General features: G+C 38.9%; 1 protein-coding gene across 2 annotated transcripts in view; it reads right to left on the bottom strand.

Annotated features, from left to right (window-relative positions):
• Positions 1-15602, bottom strand: part of LOC114644609 (carcinoembryonic antigen-related cell adhesion molecule 6-like) — a 98082-nt gene that overhangs the window by 15804 nt on the left and 66676 nt on the right. The window contains exon 5 of one of the 2 annotated variants that reach the window (XM_028792661.2): positions 8500-8775. The exons of the other annotated variant lie outside the window; for it this stretch is intronic. Within the exon in view, the coding sequence (XP_028648494.2) occupies positions 8500-8775 (276 nt within the window). The remainder of the gene's footprint in view (positions 1-8499; positions 8776-15602) is intronic. 2 annotated transcript variants of the gene reach the window in all.

The raw sequence follows: 15602 nt of genomic DNA, 5'->3' as shown, positions 1-15602 counted from the left end.
TACAGAACACATGGTAATTTTTTGGGTTCACCCATAAAAGTCTTTATAGACCTAAAACTATAAAATTGCGTGGCAGAGTTTCAATGGATGTTATAGAAAGGATGTTGCCAAGACAATATACAGTACTATAAGTCAGAAAGGTAATTGTCAACTTTAACTAAGTTGGCTAAATTTGTAGTAAAAAAAACACAACTAAAGTTGAAATCAGAGATTTCTAAAGTAAAATGTTACTCAAAAACAAGATAATTTTCATTTGCCATCTCCTTTGTTTACCCAGCAATATTCAGATACTTCTTTAACCATGCAGCCACCCTGCCATGGCAACATTGGCACATGTATCTGTTAATGGTGTTTTCATTGGATTGCATGGTATCAGAAGGTAATGCACATATCCTGTCGAGATCAGGCATCAAAATAGCACAAACGCCTATAAAACATGCTGTGCAATGTCCCTTTTTATGCTAAAAGCAAGAAATCAACAGCAGAGACAAAGAATGTGGTTTACGTGGGAGAAACATCAAAAACACTCACCACACGTATACAGGAATATCACAGTGCGGTCAGAAGAAAGGTAGTTATACAGAATACAAGTTAGAAACAGACACACAGTTAAATGGGACTCAGTACAAGTAAAATTCCAGGCTAATACTAAAAGTGTCAGAGAACTGACTGAATCGTGGCTATCCAATGAAAATGACATTAACAGACATTTGGACATGATCTCAGCACATGCAGGCTTAAAAAGAAGAACATCCAAATAATAAATAAGACTTTATTACCAACACCCTCTGAACCCCACCTCATTAATCCCACACCCAAACATCCTCCTACCCCCTTTATTTGCTATATATTGGTTTGGATTCCTATAAGTCTAATCAGTTACCTCTGATGATGATTACTGGTAGGAGTAAAAAGCATAGGAATAGAAACTATATATATATATATATATATATATATATATATATATATATATATATATATATATATATATATATATATATGTGTGTGTGTGTGTGTGTGTGTGTGTGTGTGTGGATCTCTAGTTAGTTAACTGGAAGGGGATAAATAGTACAAATTTAAGGAGAATGCTGCAAGTGGGGTAAGTTATCAGTGGAGCCTTTTAGACACCTGCTTTGTCAGATTTATATTAATGACAGATTGTGGTGTAGGTAGTAAATATCAGAAATTCACTGTTGATACTAAAAAAATGGAGGGATACAATATTGTACACAGGAGATGCTGAGGAGGCAGCAAAATAATTAAAAACATTTGTACAGGTTTGCAGTTTATTGTAGAAATGTGCTACATGTGGGCTAAAAGGAACATTAATTAAAAAAACAAGACTGGAGAAGTAACCTCTGAAAAGTACTGAGGTTGTATATGTCATCTAAGAAATGTACAAAAGCAATTAACAAGGCAAATAAAATGTTAGGTTATTTAGTAAAAACTGGAAAATATAAATTGAGGAACTTTATGACTATACTGCCAACCCGCGACGTAGCATACGGCGCATAATTATTTATCGATGGGTGAACACTTCCTGAATGACACAGTTGTCCAAATGGGCTGGGTTTGAGGATACGACTGTGAGTGAATGAAAGGATGGAACTCTGGAGAGAGCAGCATACAATTGTCTGTGACTGAAAACTGCTTTTGGCAGATACAGGCATATCGTTTTGAAAGTTTGTCCCTGTGCCTTATTAATTGTCATTGCAAAGGCCAGGAAATTGTCTGCGTGTAAAAGTAAAAGGCAAATTTGAATCTGATGGGGTCAGGGATATCCGGGGAATAAGGACAGTTTGTGAGGTAGGAGCTGCGATAGTTTTTCACTCCAGTACATTGTGGTGAATGCTGGTAACAGTCAGTCTAGTGCCATTACAGAGACTTCTTGCTGGCATGAGGTTTCTGAGAAGAATGACGACTGAACCTATGTTAATTTTGAGTTTATGCTGAGGCATGCCAGTGGGAGTAAGACTGCTAAGAAATTCTTCAGGGAATGAAACTTAATCTGCGGGATCGTCTGTGACGATGGAGTCAAAGCTGGTGAAAGTTACTTCGTCGGTAGGGATAAGTTTCAGTAGTTGTTCATTAAGGTGTAGCGAGTCTTCGTTGGTGACGCTTAATATAGCTCGCGTACTGAGTTGTTCCAGAGTCACAGTTGAGAAGTCGATGTCGCCATATAGTTGTTGAACAGGATCAGAAATACAGTGGACCCTTGACTTACGAACTCAATTAGTTCATGAGGACTGGTTGTAACTCAAGTTGGTTGTAAGTCAAGACTATTTTTCCCAAAAGAAATAATGGAAATGCTCTTAATGTGTTCCGAACCTCCCACAGCAACACTTACTTAACTTTTTTTAATAAAAAAGGGTTGTATAATGTGCATAATTTACCAAAAACACCAATAATTGTTCTAATGTACTAATCAAAAAGTTATAAAAAGTGCCTAGCCTACCAGAAACAACAATTTCATACTGTACTCACCATTTAAGTTGACATCTTTGGCTTGCAGGAAGGAAGGAGGAGGAGAATGAAATGGAAGGTGGTTATTGTTTGGAAGGAGTTTCCTTCTACAAATAGTTTCTTTGTAAAATTGACGAGATGGTGGATTTCGACATGCTGTACATATTAGTGAGATCAGTCACATGAACGCCACTCTCATATTTCCACACAATTTCCTTCTTCGTTTCGATTGTGATCGCTTTCTTTACCTTCTCTTCCTTCCTTAGCAATTATCGAAATAAATTATATAAATCACTGCACTGACCGAAATTACGTCCACAAACACATGTATCTGGGCCCCTACTGACGCTTACAAAAGCTCTCGGCTGTTTGCTTACAATCGCACAAGCGGATACACGTGACCGCATTCGGGTCGTAACGCAAGATGTTGGTCGTAATTCAAAACAAAAATTTTGGTCGTAAACCAAGTTGTTCGCATGTCAGGGTGGTTGCATATCAAGGGTCGACTGTAAAAGGAAAACAATGTGAAGGTAATGGACGTGGGAGGAGTGTTAGAGTTGGCGGACGGGGCTCTGTCGTGTGTATCCCATGACGCGGGTGGAGGGTTAGAGTTGGCGGGCAGGGCTCTGTCTTGCATGCGTGCGCATCCCATGGTCGGGCAACTTGGTGGATTATATATAGAAAAGCAGTCAGAACCGAAAAGAACAATGAAAAGTCAACGTGGCTCAGAGGTGCATGTGGACTGTAACAGAGACGAAAGCAACTGAGGTGGTGTTTGGTGAGGTGTTGTGTGCCTCGAGAGCAAGGGTGGACTCGGGAGGAGTGTTAGAGTTGGCGGACGGGGCTCTGTCGTGTGTATCCCATGACGCGGGTGGAGGGTTAGAGTTGGCGGGCAGGGCTCTGTCTTGCATGCATGCGCATCCCATGGTCGGGCAACTTGGTGGATTATATATAGAAAAGCAGTCAGAACCGAAAAGAACAATGAAAAGTCAACGTGGCTCAGAGGTGCATGTGGACTGTAACAGAGACGAAAGCAACTGAGGTGGTGTTTGGTGAGGTGTTGTGTGCCTCGAGAGCAAGGGTGGACTCGGGAGGAGGGTTAGAGTTGGCGGGCGGGGCTCTGTTGTGCGTATCCCATGGTCTTAGAGTTGGTGGGCGGGGCTCTTTGAGTTGGCGGGCGTGGCTCTGTCGTGCATATCCCATGGTCTCTGTCTTGCGTGCCATGGTCGGCTGCTTAGTGAATTGTTGGTGGGCGGTGCTCTGTCTTGTGTGCGTCTTGCTTGCCATGGACTTAGTGAATTATATATATAGATAATAAACTATCCAGACCGCATCTGGAATGCTGCAGTTTTGGTCTCCACACTACAAAAAAGATACAGAAACATTTGAAGCTGTGCAGAGGAGAGTAAACAAGTGCATCCCAGGACTTAAGGACATGTCCTACTCTGACAAACTTAGAGAACTAAACCTATTTACTTACATGCAGATGATACTCTATGAGCACCTAATCCAGGTCTTCAAAATTTTTAAAGATGTCAATAAAGCAGATCCTGACAAACTTTTTTGATGAAATGATGACACCTGGAGAAGTGTATTTATGAATGAAGCCTAGAAGCACTTCTTTGCTCAAAGAGTTGTGGGAATCTGGAGCAAAGAACCAAGGCATGCGGTTGAAGCGGAAACGTTGAGAACCTTTCAGAAACATCTGAATAAGACATCTTAGCTATTCAATAAGAAAACAAGTTTAATGAACCAAATGGTCTCCTCTTGTTTGTCAAATTTCTTACACTCTTATATTTCTAATATGTAAAATGAGTTTTGATGTGTGCTGTTTTCTTTCCTTGAAAAAGTTGTGCATTGCTTTCTTTCCTCAGCTGTTTGGCCTGAGTTACCACTTGGAGCAATGTAAATGCTGCCTTCCACTTATTAAATACACTATTCCAGTAACAAATATGACTGCCAGAAATTAAAGCCCAAGTATTACTAGCTGCCCAATAAATTTTATTGGTTGTAATATTAAGTGTCTGATTCATTGACTGAAAACAACTAAAGTACAACATGAAAAAAGTTCCATAAACGCAGATAACCTGCTTTTCCATAGGAAACACATAATGTGTATTACAGACCACCCTAGAGATGAGAAGGGATGGCTTGGACAGAACATTTGTTTCACTGTAAATTTCATAATAATAATAGAATGTGGCCTCTGAATTTGTTGGCATATGTCGTTGTATTTGGGAACCTTCATGGAACACAATTGATTCTGGCCAACATACATTCTTTCTTTACTCCTCCACAACCTTATGCTCACAGGACACTAGCTGTGTATTTAACCTTGCACTGGATTGTTTTTCCTTGGTTGTATTTTCTAAGACAAACTCATTCATTTAAGGTTTTTCAAATTAAAAAATACCGCATTTTTGGAGGTTTCATTCTTTCTGAAGGCACTATTTGTGTGCACCAGAGCTATTCAAAACTGATTATTTCCTTATTGATAATAATTTGCAACATCAGTCAAATCTGTTAATCATGATAACATAGTACTAGGGTGTTGTACCATGTTAGCCATGATGAATGTAGAGAAAAGCCAAGCAAAAACACCTTTTATTGGCTAACTAAAAAGATTACAATATGCAAAATTACATCTTGCCTGAAGAAGGGGCCTGAGTTGCCTCAAAAGCTTGCATATTGTAATCTTTTTAGTTAGCCAATAAAAGGTGTCATTTTGCTTGGCTTTTCTCATGATAACATAGTAATTTTCAAAAAAATCCCCATTCAGCTTAAAGCTTATGGCAGGAGATCGACCGGTAGATCGGAAAGGTAGTGCAGGTAGATCGCATTGCACTCAGAAAAATTTTTTTTTAAACGTTAGTCTATATATCCTCCCTATGGCATTTACCACTTGACTGACGTGCAGGGCAGCCAGTCTAAGATCTTTTTTCTTCTAACACACTGATCATGCACGATCAAACGCACGAGCTACTGCAAAACTCCGGCTGTGATCTAGTTAGCCTTCCAATTTATATCAACTAAAGAAGGGATTTAAAAAAAAAATTATTTGGGGAAGGTATGGGCTGGATGTGGAATTGGAAGAGGATTTTTTTTCTCACAATGTCACAATCGAAGTGCGTTTGTCTGATCTGTCAATCTATTGTTGCTATTCCAAAGAAGGAAAATGTGGAAAGGCACTTTCAAACTGTACATAAAAACTATGAAACTGACTTCCTTCTGATAAGCGATCTGAGAAAGAGATACACTACACAGAGCAGATTGAAAATTGACTGTCAGACTTTGACAGATGGTTTCAAGACTCAGCTTTACCTGAGCCAATCGTTACATTTAAGTGCTATCCATTTAGGGAAGATGTTGAGGGTGATTCACCCGCATCAAAAATTGCAACACTGTTTCACCTAAAACTCCTCTACAGTGAAGGATGAGATTTTGACACTACAGGATGACATTCAGCTGAAGTCTGGGGCTCTTGGACAGTTTTGGAACTTTCTCACAGAGGAAAAGTACCCAAACATGAGAGAAATGTACTACCTCCTTGACTGCATTTTTCGGCTCTACTTATGAGAGTCAGCCTTTTCCCACATAAAGATTATTAAATCCAAATACTGTAGTGACCATAAATGTATTGAATTGTTATTGTGCCATAAAGGTTATTCAGTTATGCAAAGTACGACAACATATATTTTATGTATAAAGTATACTCAGTATTTATTGTGATAAAGGTGCTATATAACGCTCGACCCGGCACAGACTGACGCAGAGGCACGTGCTAAAATCAAAGAACTTTCTATTTTCTCTTCAGCCGTGGTGCACGTCTTCCCCGTGTCCCACAGGCCCAAAACAGTCCCAAAGCACTTTAAATAGCACAAACAATCCTTCCTCTGGCACCATCACTCCTCCCAGGCAACCTTGTCCTCTTCCTCCCTATTCTGGCTCCTAAATGGTGGATGCTGGCCCTTTTTATAGCCCACCCGGAAGTGCTCCAGGTGCTTGATCACCTGTGGCTAATTGCACTTCCGGGTAGGGCTGTAGAGATGTCCAGGTGGGCTCCGGGATCCATGCAGCAGGCATCCATGCAGCGGCCATCCCAGATCCCTATAGGGTTGTGGAAAACTCCATCTCCCATGAAACCCTGCAGGAAACTGAGACACCATCATCAGCCAGGGAGGCTGCCACCAAGCATCCCGGGGGAGGCAGTGAGGAGCCCATGGCTGCTCCCTGGACCATATACAGCAGGGGCGTACTGGCCGGGCCTGGGACCCGGCCGCCCATTACTATATATATATATATGTATATATATATACATATATATATATATATATATATATATATATATAGTATTTTTAATGTAGGTAGATTATTTCAACCTGGTCATTTTAAAAGTACCTTGCAAACCAAAAAAGTGTGGGCACCCCTGCTATAAGAGATGTGGCCAATGAACTATGGAATAAAAGGGGCTATACTATGTACTATTGACCACAAATTAAATTAATTGTTTAAAAAATAAATGCTGTATGAATGTGTTTTTTAATATTCTGATAGTTACATTCAAACAAAGTTGTAATGCTGTCCAATTTGGATGGTCATTTTGTGGGCCATGGTCAGGTTCATCATACCACATCTGTTCAGGTACAGGCAAGCCATGGTTGTGTACCACATTATGCAGCACACTACATGCTTGCACAATGTGACACACTTTCTGTGCACTGTAGAGCAGAACATTAATATAGTGGAAATGCTTTCTATTTACATAAGCAAATTCATTCTCTGAAGGCGCCTTTATAGTATAGTTTTAGCACCAATTTAGCACAATTTTTACAGCACAGGCCACAGGGTAAGTTCCCCCTGCAGGTCTCACCAACACTTCTTCCAGCAGTAACCAAGGTTTTCTAAGATGGTCTCCCATCCAAGTGTTGGCCAGCCCTGAACATACAGTACTTAGCGTCAAGTGGAAGACCTGTTCTGAAGTGCATGTGGTGTGGCTGTGTGAGTGTGCCCTGTGATAGACTGATGCCCTTTCCAACACTGTTTCCTGCCTTGTGCAAGTTCTGCCAGGACAGGCTCCAATTGCCATGAGATGTATTAATTGAATCTAAGAATGCTATTTTTATGAAATTTTGATATAAATTACAGTGAAAATATTTATTAAACAATATTTATTTTGAGAAGAGCTTTTAATGGTGAGCTCCAGGTTAAGAATTTAAAAAAAAAAAACAGCGCAATTCAGTTTTTGAAACACAATAAATGTGTTTATTTTCAGCCAAAATAATTGTATTAATGTAAAATCAGATTTCCATTGCAGATTATCAATATATCTAAGTACCTTGTCTACCATAAACCACACCACTATAAAAAATCTTTACACATGCATGCCTTTCTTCTCCACTACTAAATCTTCACAAAAAATAACCCCCCCAAAGGTGAAATGGTGTATAAGTATAATTACCATTTATTCTGGAGTCATTTAACGGGGGCAGGAGTTGCTCTGAAAAGGCTGAAGCCATTACTCTTTGTAATGTTATGTGTAGATCTCTCAAAGTACTGTCATCCAATGTCTTTTCTCTTTTTAAGACTTTCAGTATGTGCCAAAGAAAACAATTCTATTGCTTTTTGTATTCTCTGGGCAGTAAACCAACAGTGCATTTTAAGTAGATTGCTTGATATAGTGCTTGTTATTAATATACTTCTTCACATAACAAGGTATTGAAGTATAAAGCACATCAGTGGCCACATTTCTATCTGGAAGTGTACTGTATAAACACAGAGTAAGAGTTAGTGTAGTTTTTACTGTGTCTTCTGACCTTTTTGTCCAGATACTTCACCATGTAGCAATACAGTATATATTACACTGTATATTTCAACTTGAGTACCCAACATTTAAAGACTTTCCAGAATCACACAAGGAGTAAGCAGTGAATATTTCTCTCTTCAGTTTCTAGAATATCACTAAACAACATAGACCCTAGGTGACCTGAAATAAGGTTAGTTCCTCTGAACACAAAAAGATAAAGATTATTTACTTACAGCTGACAGTCAGTGTATATACTTCACTGTTCATCCTGCTGGCTGGATTGGATGCTGTACACGTATAATTACCATTATCTGACCGCAGTACAGGATTAAAGGACAATGTTTTACTGTCTGCAGACAAGGTGATGTGGTCAGATGGAGAGAGAGGCTGATCGTTCTTTACCCAGTGTATCGATTCCACCTGTCCAGATGCATCACAGGTCAGAGAGAAAGTCTTGTTTTCTATTGGCTGTCCAGGTTTGGCCGTTATCCTGACATCAAAAACAGGTTCTGTGAAGAGAAAGACCACAACAAACATCAGTCATACTATGACTCAAGAAAGAAGAGGCTTGACCTTCAGTTAATTAATTGATTTTCCAAAGTAATAATGGTATAATTAAAAAGACATTGGCTAAACATACAAACTAAACATTATTTAAAACCAGAGCTGTAGATCTGTGAGGCTACAATAGGGCTAACCAGTATACACTCATGTCACTGGCAACTATCACATACATACATATGCTGATTTAATTGTATTAATATTTTTTCTTTTGTTTGAAATCACAAATCCTCATCTTTCTAACATTGAGGAATACAATAAATTACACAACATGTATTCCTTTCTTTTCTTTTACAGGATAATTAGCTATGGTTTACTAATGAATGCAAAAGGGTGTCACTATCACATTTAATTTTATATGTTGGTCTGACAACCTTTGTCTTAAGAACATAAACTATGTAAACAACATTGTCAAAATTAGCAGTAAAACTATTGGTTTGCAAGAGCCCTCTGTCACTGAGCTGTGTCACAAACAAGTTAGAAAGAAGGCTGATTTAATTTTGTCAGACATTAGCCATCCTTTTTTATTTAATTTGTTGCCAACAAGCAGCAGATTTAGGTTCCAAACAGTAAAAAGCATCAGATTTAAATGTTTTTTGACAGAACTATTTGCATTTTGAATTCTAGCAGTCTTGGGGATCTTTCTGAATTCTTACGTACTGCTATGTACTCTTAAAGGCAGTTATTGTAATTTGTAGAAATCTTGTGGGCATGTATACTGATTATAAAAACAAGTGTCATATGTTGCTCCTTGGCTTGTTTTTATTTTGCACCTGTTTAACAATGTCCTATGATTTTTGTACTTTTCTTCTCCAAACAAATTTCCTTTCAGATGATAATGTCTACCTAATTTGTAGCAAACTCTTACAGAAATTTTCTTTCTTAAATGTCCCGTGGAGCCTTATTGTTAGAGCTTTTCAAGCAAGTACCAATAAATGTAAACAATCAGCTATCCAATCTCAAAACCAGTTACTCTAATGCATATCAACATTATTAAATCAGTGTCTATGCAAAAAGATATTTGTGAAAAAATACATCTGATCCTAATGGAAATATTCTGAACATTATATAAATTTAGTCAAAATTTAAGAGAAAGGGATATTTTTGTGACTAATTTTACTATTGTTTTTCTAAAAAAAATAGTGATATAAAGATGAATAATATGTAAGTCTGTAATAATATCCCAGCTTCATTCCTTTGGTCTTCCCCCTTCTATCCTTCTTCCTGATTATTTACTCTTTCATCTCAGTGCACTGATTGACCAGGAAGGAGTGTAGGAATATAAACCCATCATCTTGCTTATCTTGGATTCAGAAGACAGCTATAACAGAAGTGAGAGTAAACAAGATCAAAAAGTAAGAACAGAATGGACACATTTCATTTCAATACACTAATACCACAGAATAGCTGAGCTTTGTAATACTATTAGTATCATGGAAGTGTACAACTTACTAAAAGAAGTAGAGCAAAGATGAAATGTGTCAGGAATGTTTTGCAGGTGTTTTGCCTTTTTTTCGGCTTTATCATATTTTACTGTTGCTGGTGTCAAAAGCAAGGTAAGCAAATTGGGACAGAAATAACTGACAGATCACCCAGACTTTGCTGACTTCACAATACAGACATGGAAAATGTTTAATAAATAAAGAAAAATAAGAAAAATGGCTTGAAAGGCAATTTTGGAATTAATAATGTGAAAAAAAATTAAATGACACTTGTGAACTATGATTTCTAAATTATTTCTTAAAGTATGCCAGCAATGACAGATTGGATGTGTATCAAATTTAATGCCACAAGTAAAAATTCTGTTCATTGACCAGTGTATACTACAAAGAGGAATTCAGAATGATCTGAAATAATTATTTTATGCACTTTTCAACTGGACAAAGATAAGATGGTAGATTTTGATATTTCTCAGATTTTCCCACTATATTTTTCTACTCTTTCAAGTTGATTGCTCAGTGTATACAACTGAATCTAATTAAAATTCATGTGATTTTCTTTTTTTTCCATTCCTCTTAAGGTTGTAAAAAAATGGCAGATTTTCATACATTTCATATTTGTCTACCTGCATTTAAAGGATTAAAAGCATTTTCAAATCCTAAGGCAGGGCTATTCAATTACAAATTCAGTTGGACCAGATTTTCAAACAAAGAAATTTAGCTGGGCCAGACATTTTCAGCAGCTGGTAAACAGCAGATAATAACAATTTTTAAACCAACACAAATGAATGTATTGAAAACCAAGTAATCTTTATTTATTGTTTCCCTTTTAATTTTGGTCACATCTGACACAGGCACTTCACAAACAGTATAATTTTTTTTTAAAAAAGCTATAATTGAACAGAATCTGAGATAGTAGCAACACTATTATTACACTTCTGAAATAAAACATAAACACTTCTCATATCATATCTCTTGTTTCGTCTGCTACCGTTAGGGGTTACTACAGCGGATCATCTTCTTCCATATCTTTCTGTCCTTTACATCTTGCTCTGTTACACCCATCACCTGCATGTCCTCTCTCCCCACATTAGTAAACCTTCTCTTAGGCCTTCCTCTTTTTCTCTTGCCTGGCAGCTCTATTCTTATCATCCTTCTCCCAATATACTCAGCATCTCTCCACTGCACATGTCCAAACCAACGCAATCTCTCCTCTCTGACTTTGTCTCCCAACCGTCCAACTTGAGCTGACCCTCTAATGTACTAATTTCTAATCCTGTCCATCCTCGTCACACTCAATGCAAATCTTAGCATCTTTAACTCTGCTACCTCCAGCTCTGTCTCCTGCTTTCTGGTCAGTGCCACCGTCTCCAACCCATATAACATAGCTGGTCTCACTACTGTCCTGTAGACCTTCCCTTTCACTCTTGCTGATATCTGTCTGTCACAGATTACTCCTGACACTCTTCTCCACCCTGCTTGCACTCTCTTTTTCACCTCTCTTCCACAATCCCCATGACTTTGTACTGTTGATCCCAAGTATTTAAACTCATCCACCTTTGCCAACTCTACTCCCTGAATCCTCTCCAGTCCACTGACCTCCCTCTCATTTACACACATGTATTCTGTCTTGTTCATACTGACCTTCATTCCTCTCCTCTCTAGAGCATATCTCCACCTCTCCAGGGTCTCCTCAACCTGCTCCCTACTATCACTACAGATCACAATGTCATCAGCAAACATCATAGTCCACGGGGACTCCTGTCTAATCTCGTCTGTCAACCTGTCCATCACCATTGCAAATAAGAAATGGCTCAGAGCGGATCCCTGATGTAATCCCACCTCCACGTTGAATGCATCCGTCACTCCTACTGCAGACCTCACCACAGTCACACATCCCTCGTACATATCCTGTACAACTCTTACATACTTTTCTGCCACTACAGACTTCCTCATACAATACCACAGCTCCTCTCGAGGCACCCTGTCATATGCTTTCTTCAGGTCCACAAAGACGCAATGCAACTCCTTCTGTCCTTCTCTATACTTCTCCATCAACACTCTCAGAGCAAACATATCTCATACGGCATAAAACCAAAAAAAGTGTACAGTATTAGCAATAACATTTGTTACACTTTTGAAATTCTTTTGAATTAAAATAAATATTTTATTTCTATATGACCCAGGCACATCACAAAGTGCATTTAACAGAATAAAAAATCTCTATCAATGCTATCAGTGCACAGACTCTTAACAAGTGATAACAGTGACAAACACACATGAATATAATGTCTGCTGCACACTACGAGAACACAGGTTCGTTTTAAATCACCACATGTGTGATTAGCAGTGCCTTTATTTAAGCAAAAATGCGGTGGTACACATACGTTGCATTTGGATCAAGTCTGAGGTACTGTGAAGACATATTGAGGTAGAGAGTCCTAGTGATGCATTTTGTTTATTTGGTGAAAATACATAATGTTTAAAGTTTGAAACTGATAAATCGTCAAGTGTAATACTAATAATAAGAACATTTGACATTTACATAGAGCTTTACTCCCTACTCAAAGCTCTTTTCAAACTCCCCAGGATGTGAACCCATAATCTCCTTATTACAATTCAGTGGCTCTACAATTGTACCACCTGAGTAGATGTACTATACTGTATAATATTGTGCTTGATACTTTAAAATTACAAATACAGAATTCCTCAAATAGTTACCGCCTGTTAATAATGAACTCTACATTCTACAAAGTAATGTAGTCCTGCAAAGCAATCAGTGCTTAATTTGATTGAGTTTTAAAGAAAATTCCAAGCTTTTTGTGTATTTTCATGAACTGCAGTCTTTCTAATTTGTTCTTTGCTTTGAGTGTCAATTGGTGATCGTCACCATCGCAATAGCTATGAATCTGAAGGATTGAAGTGTGTGAGTGGAGGGACAACTAATTGTATGTAGTGAAGGATGGAGGCAGTGCTTTTCAGTATCAAGGCTCTCATTATATCAACAATTAGATTAATTTGCAAAAATCCACATTCGCAATCAAATTGAAAAACAATTAAGACTCAGCACAAAATTGATTACAGAATCATTCAATATGTAGTTGATGTCATGATCAGCTGGCACAGCCGAAGTGCCGATACAATAAATAGGCATTGTGAAATAAACGCTATATAGTGCCCGACCTGGCACAGACTCACACAGAGGCATGTGTAAAATCCAACAAAGACTTTATTTTTCTTCAGCTGGAGGGCACATCTTCCCCGTTAACCCTCCAGCCACAACGCAGTCCCAAAGCACTTTAAACAAATCACCACAACTCTCTCGTTTGGCACCACCACTCCTCCTTGGCAACCTCATCCTCTTCCTCCCGATTCTGCCTCCTGAGTTGTGGTTGCTGTCCCTTTTTATAGCCCCCCGGAAGTTGTCCAGGTGCTTGATCACCTGTTTCTAATTGCTCTTCTGGGCAGGGCTGTATAATTGTCCAGGCTGGCTCAAGGACCCATGCAGCACCCCCTGATGGCCACCCCAGATCCCAACAGGGCTGTGGAGAACTCCATCTCCCATGGAGCCCTGCAGGAAACTGAAGCACCATCGTCAGCCGGGGAGGCTGCCACCAAGCGTCCCAGGGGAGGTACTGAGGAGCCCATGGTTGCTCCTCCGGAACATATGTAAGAAGGGGCGTCCCGGCCACCCGCCACAGTATATACCGTAAAAAAAAAAGTCACTATTTCATGGACTACTACTACCACTTCTAGACACATAACAATGAGCTGCATTGTGGGTTGAATGTTGCTGGGCTACGCAGAGTGTTGCATACATGGTCTGCACTACTGTAGGAGTTGGTTGGAACATGGTCTAGGCCACTCGAAGGTTGGTTCTGGACCGCATGTGGAGGCCCTCTGAGACACCCTAAAATAAAACTGTGGTTCCTTACACAGAATCCTCCCTCCCCATACCTCATCTTTATATACCACACCTTCCCATTGTTCCCCCAACCATCCATAAATGTTCATCTGTTCAAGGTACCACCCCTTTTCTTCCTTCTAGCATCAGTGATTTCCCTGATGGCAGTCCTCTGTGCCACTTTCTGTCCTCCTCACTAGACTCAACAGGCACTCAATCAACAGGCTTTACTCTGGCCGGAATGCTACAATATTTAATTCACCAGATGTTCTTGAAAATTGTTGCCAGTGGCGAGGTATGCTAAAAAAAGACAATGATATATGCACCATTACTCATGGATAAGATGGTGTACAGAATGATATTTTATCATTCACACAAAGTTTCATTCTCATTTTGTGTCCAAAACCTGACCCCTCAGCCTAAAGGAAATAATCTACATATAAGTATTCTAGCAGTGTTAGCCAGCTGTGTCTGGAAAATTAAAGGGCCACAGTTGTAATGCCATTGGTTAATTGGATTTGTCAGAAGTACTATGTAACTAAGTACTTTTCTGTTTTTATATATTACATATATATATATATATATATATATATATATATATATATATATATATATATATATATATATAGTCACACACTTATGATTAGGAGGCAGCTAAAAAGCTTGAGTAATTGTAATGCTACATCAGACCAGGGGATGGTGGAGTGCTCCGATTGTCTCTCTCAGTTCCTTGTAGACCATTGACAGTAAATCCTGCCGGGTTCCGGCACCTCTGATAATGCCACTTCCAGCCCCGAAGACACCACTTTTGGTTCTGGCATAGATGACATCATTTCCTCCACCAGCCCTTAAAAACACCATCTTACCTGCACATATGCAGTTCTGTTTTGGACTCATTCTTGTAAAAAACTTCAACCTTTTGCAGCCAGAATCATAATATATGGGTAGTGGCCCCAAACCTTTTTGACTGTCTGGAGTCTTTTTGTGACTCTCTCTCTCTCTCTATATATATAGGGGTGTATATCTATACATATTAATAAAAGGCAAAGCCCTCACTGACTCACTGACTGACCGACTGACTGATTGACTGACTCACTCATCACTAATTCTCGAACTTCCCGTGTAGGTGGAAGGCTGAAATTTGGCAGGCTCATTCCTTACAGCTTACTTACAAAAGTTAGGCAGGTTTCATTTCGAAATTCTACGTGTAATGGTCATAACTGGAACCTGTTTTTTGCACATATACTCTAATGGAGGAGGAGGAGTCACATATCGCGTCATCACGCCTCCTACGTAATCACGTGAACTAAAAACAAGGAAGAGATTTACAGCACGAGTCAAACGCGGGAACGAAGGTAAATGACGTTAATTTTTGAGTGTCTTAATACTGTGTAAGCATACATATTAACACATGTGCAATTAAACGTGTACA

This window comes from Erpetoichthys calabaricus, chromosome 17 (assembly GCF_900747795.2).
Source record: "Erpetoichthys calabaricus chromosome 17, fErpCal1.3, whole genome shotgun sequence".
NCBI classification, from domain to species: domain Eukaryota; kingdom Metazoa; phylum Chordata; class Cladistia; order Polypteriformes; family Polypteridae; genus Erpetoichthys; species Erpetoichthys calabaricus.
Note: the sequence above shows the minus strand (reverse complement) of the source record. Positions and strands in the feature narration are given on the sequence as shown.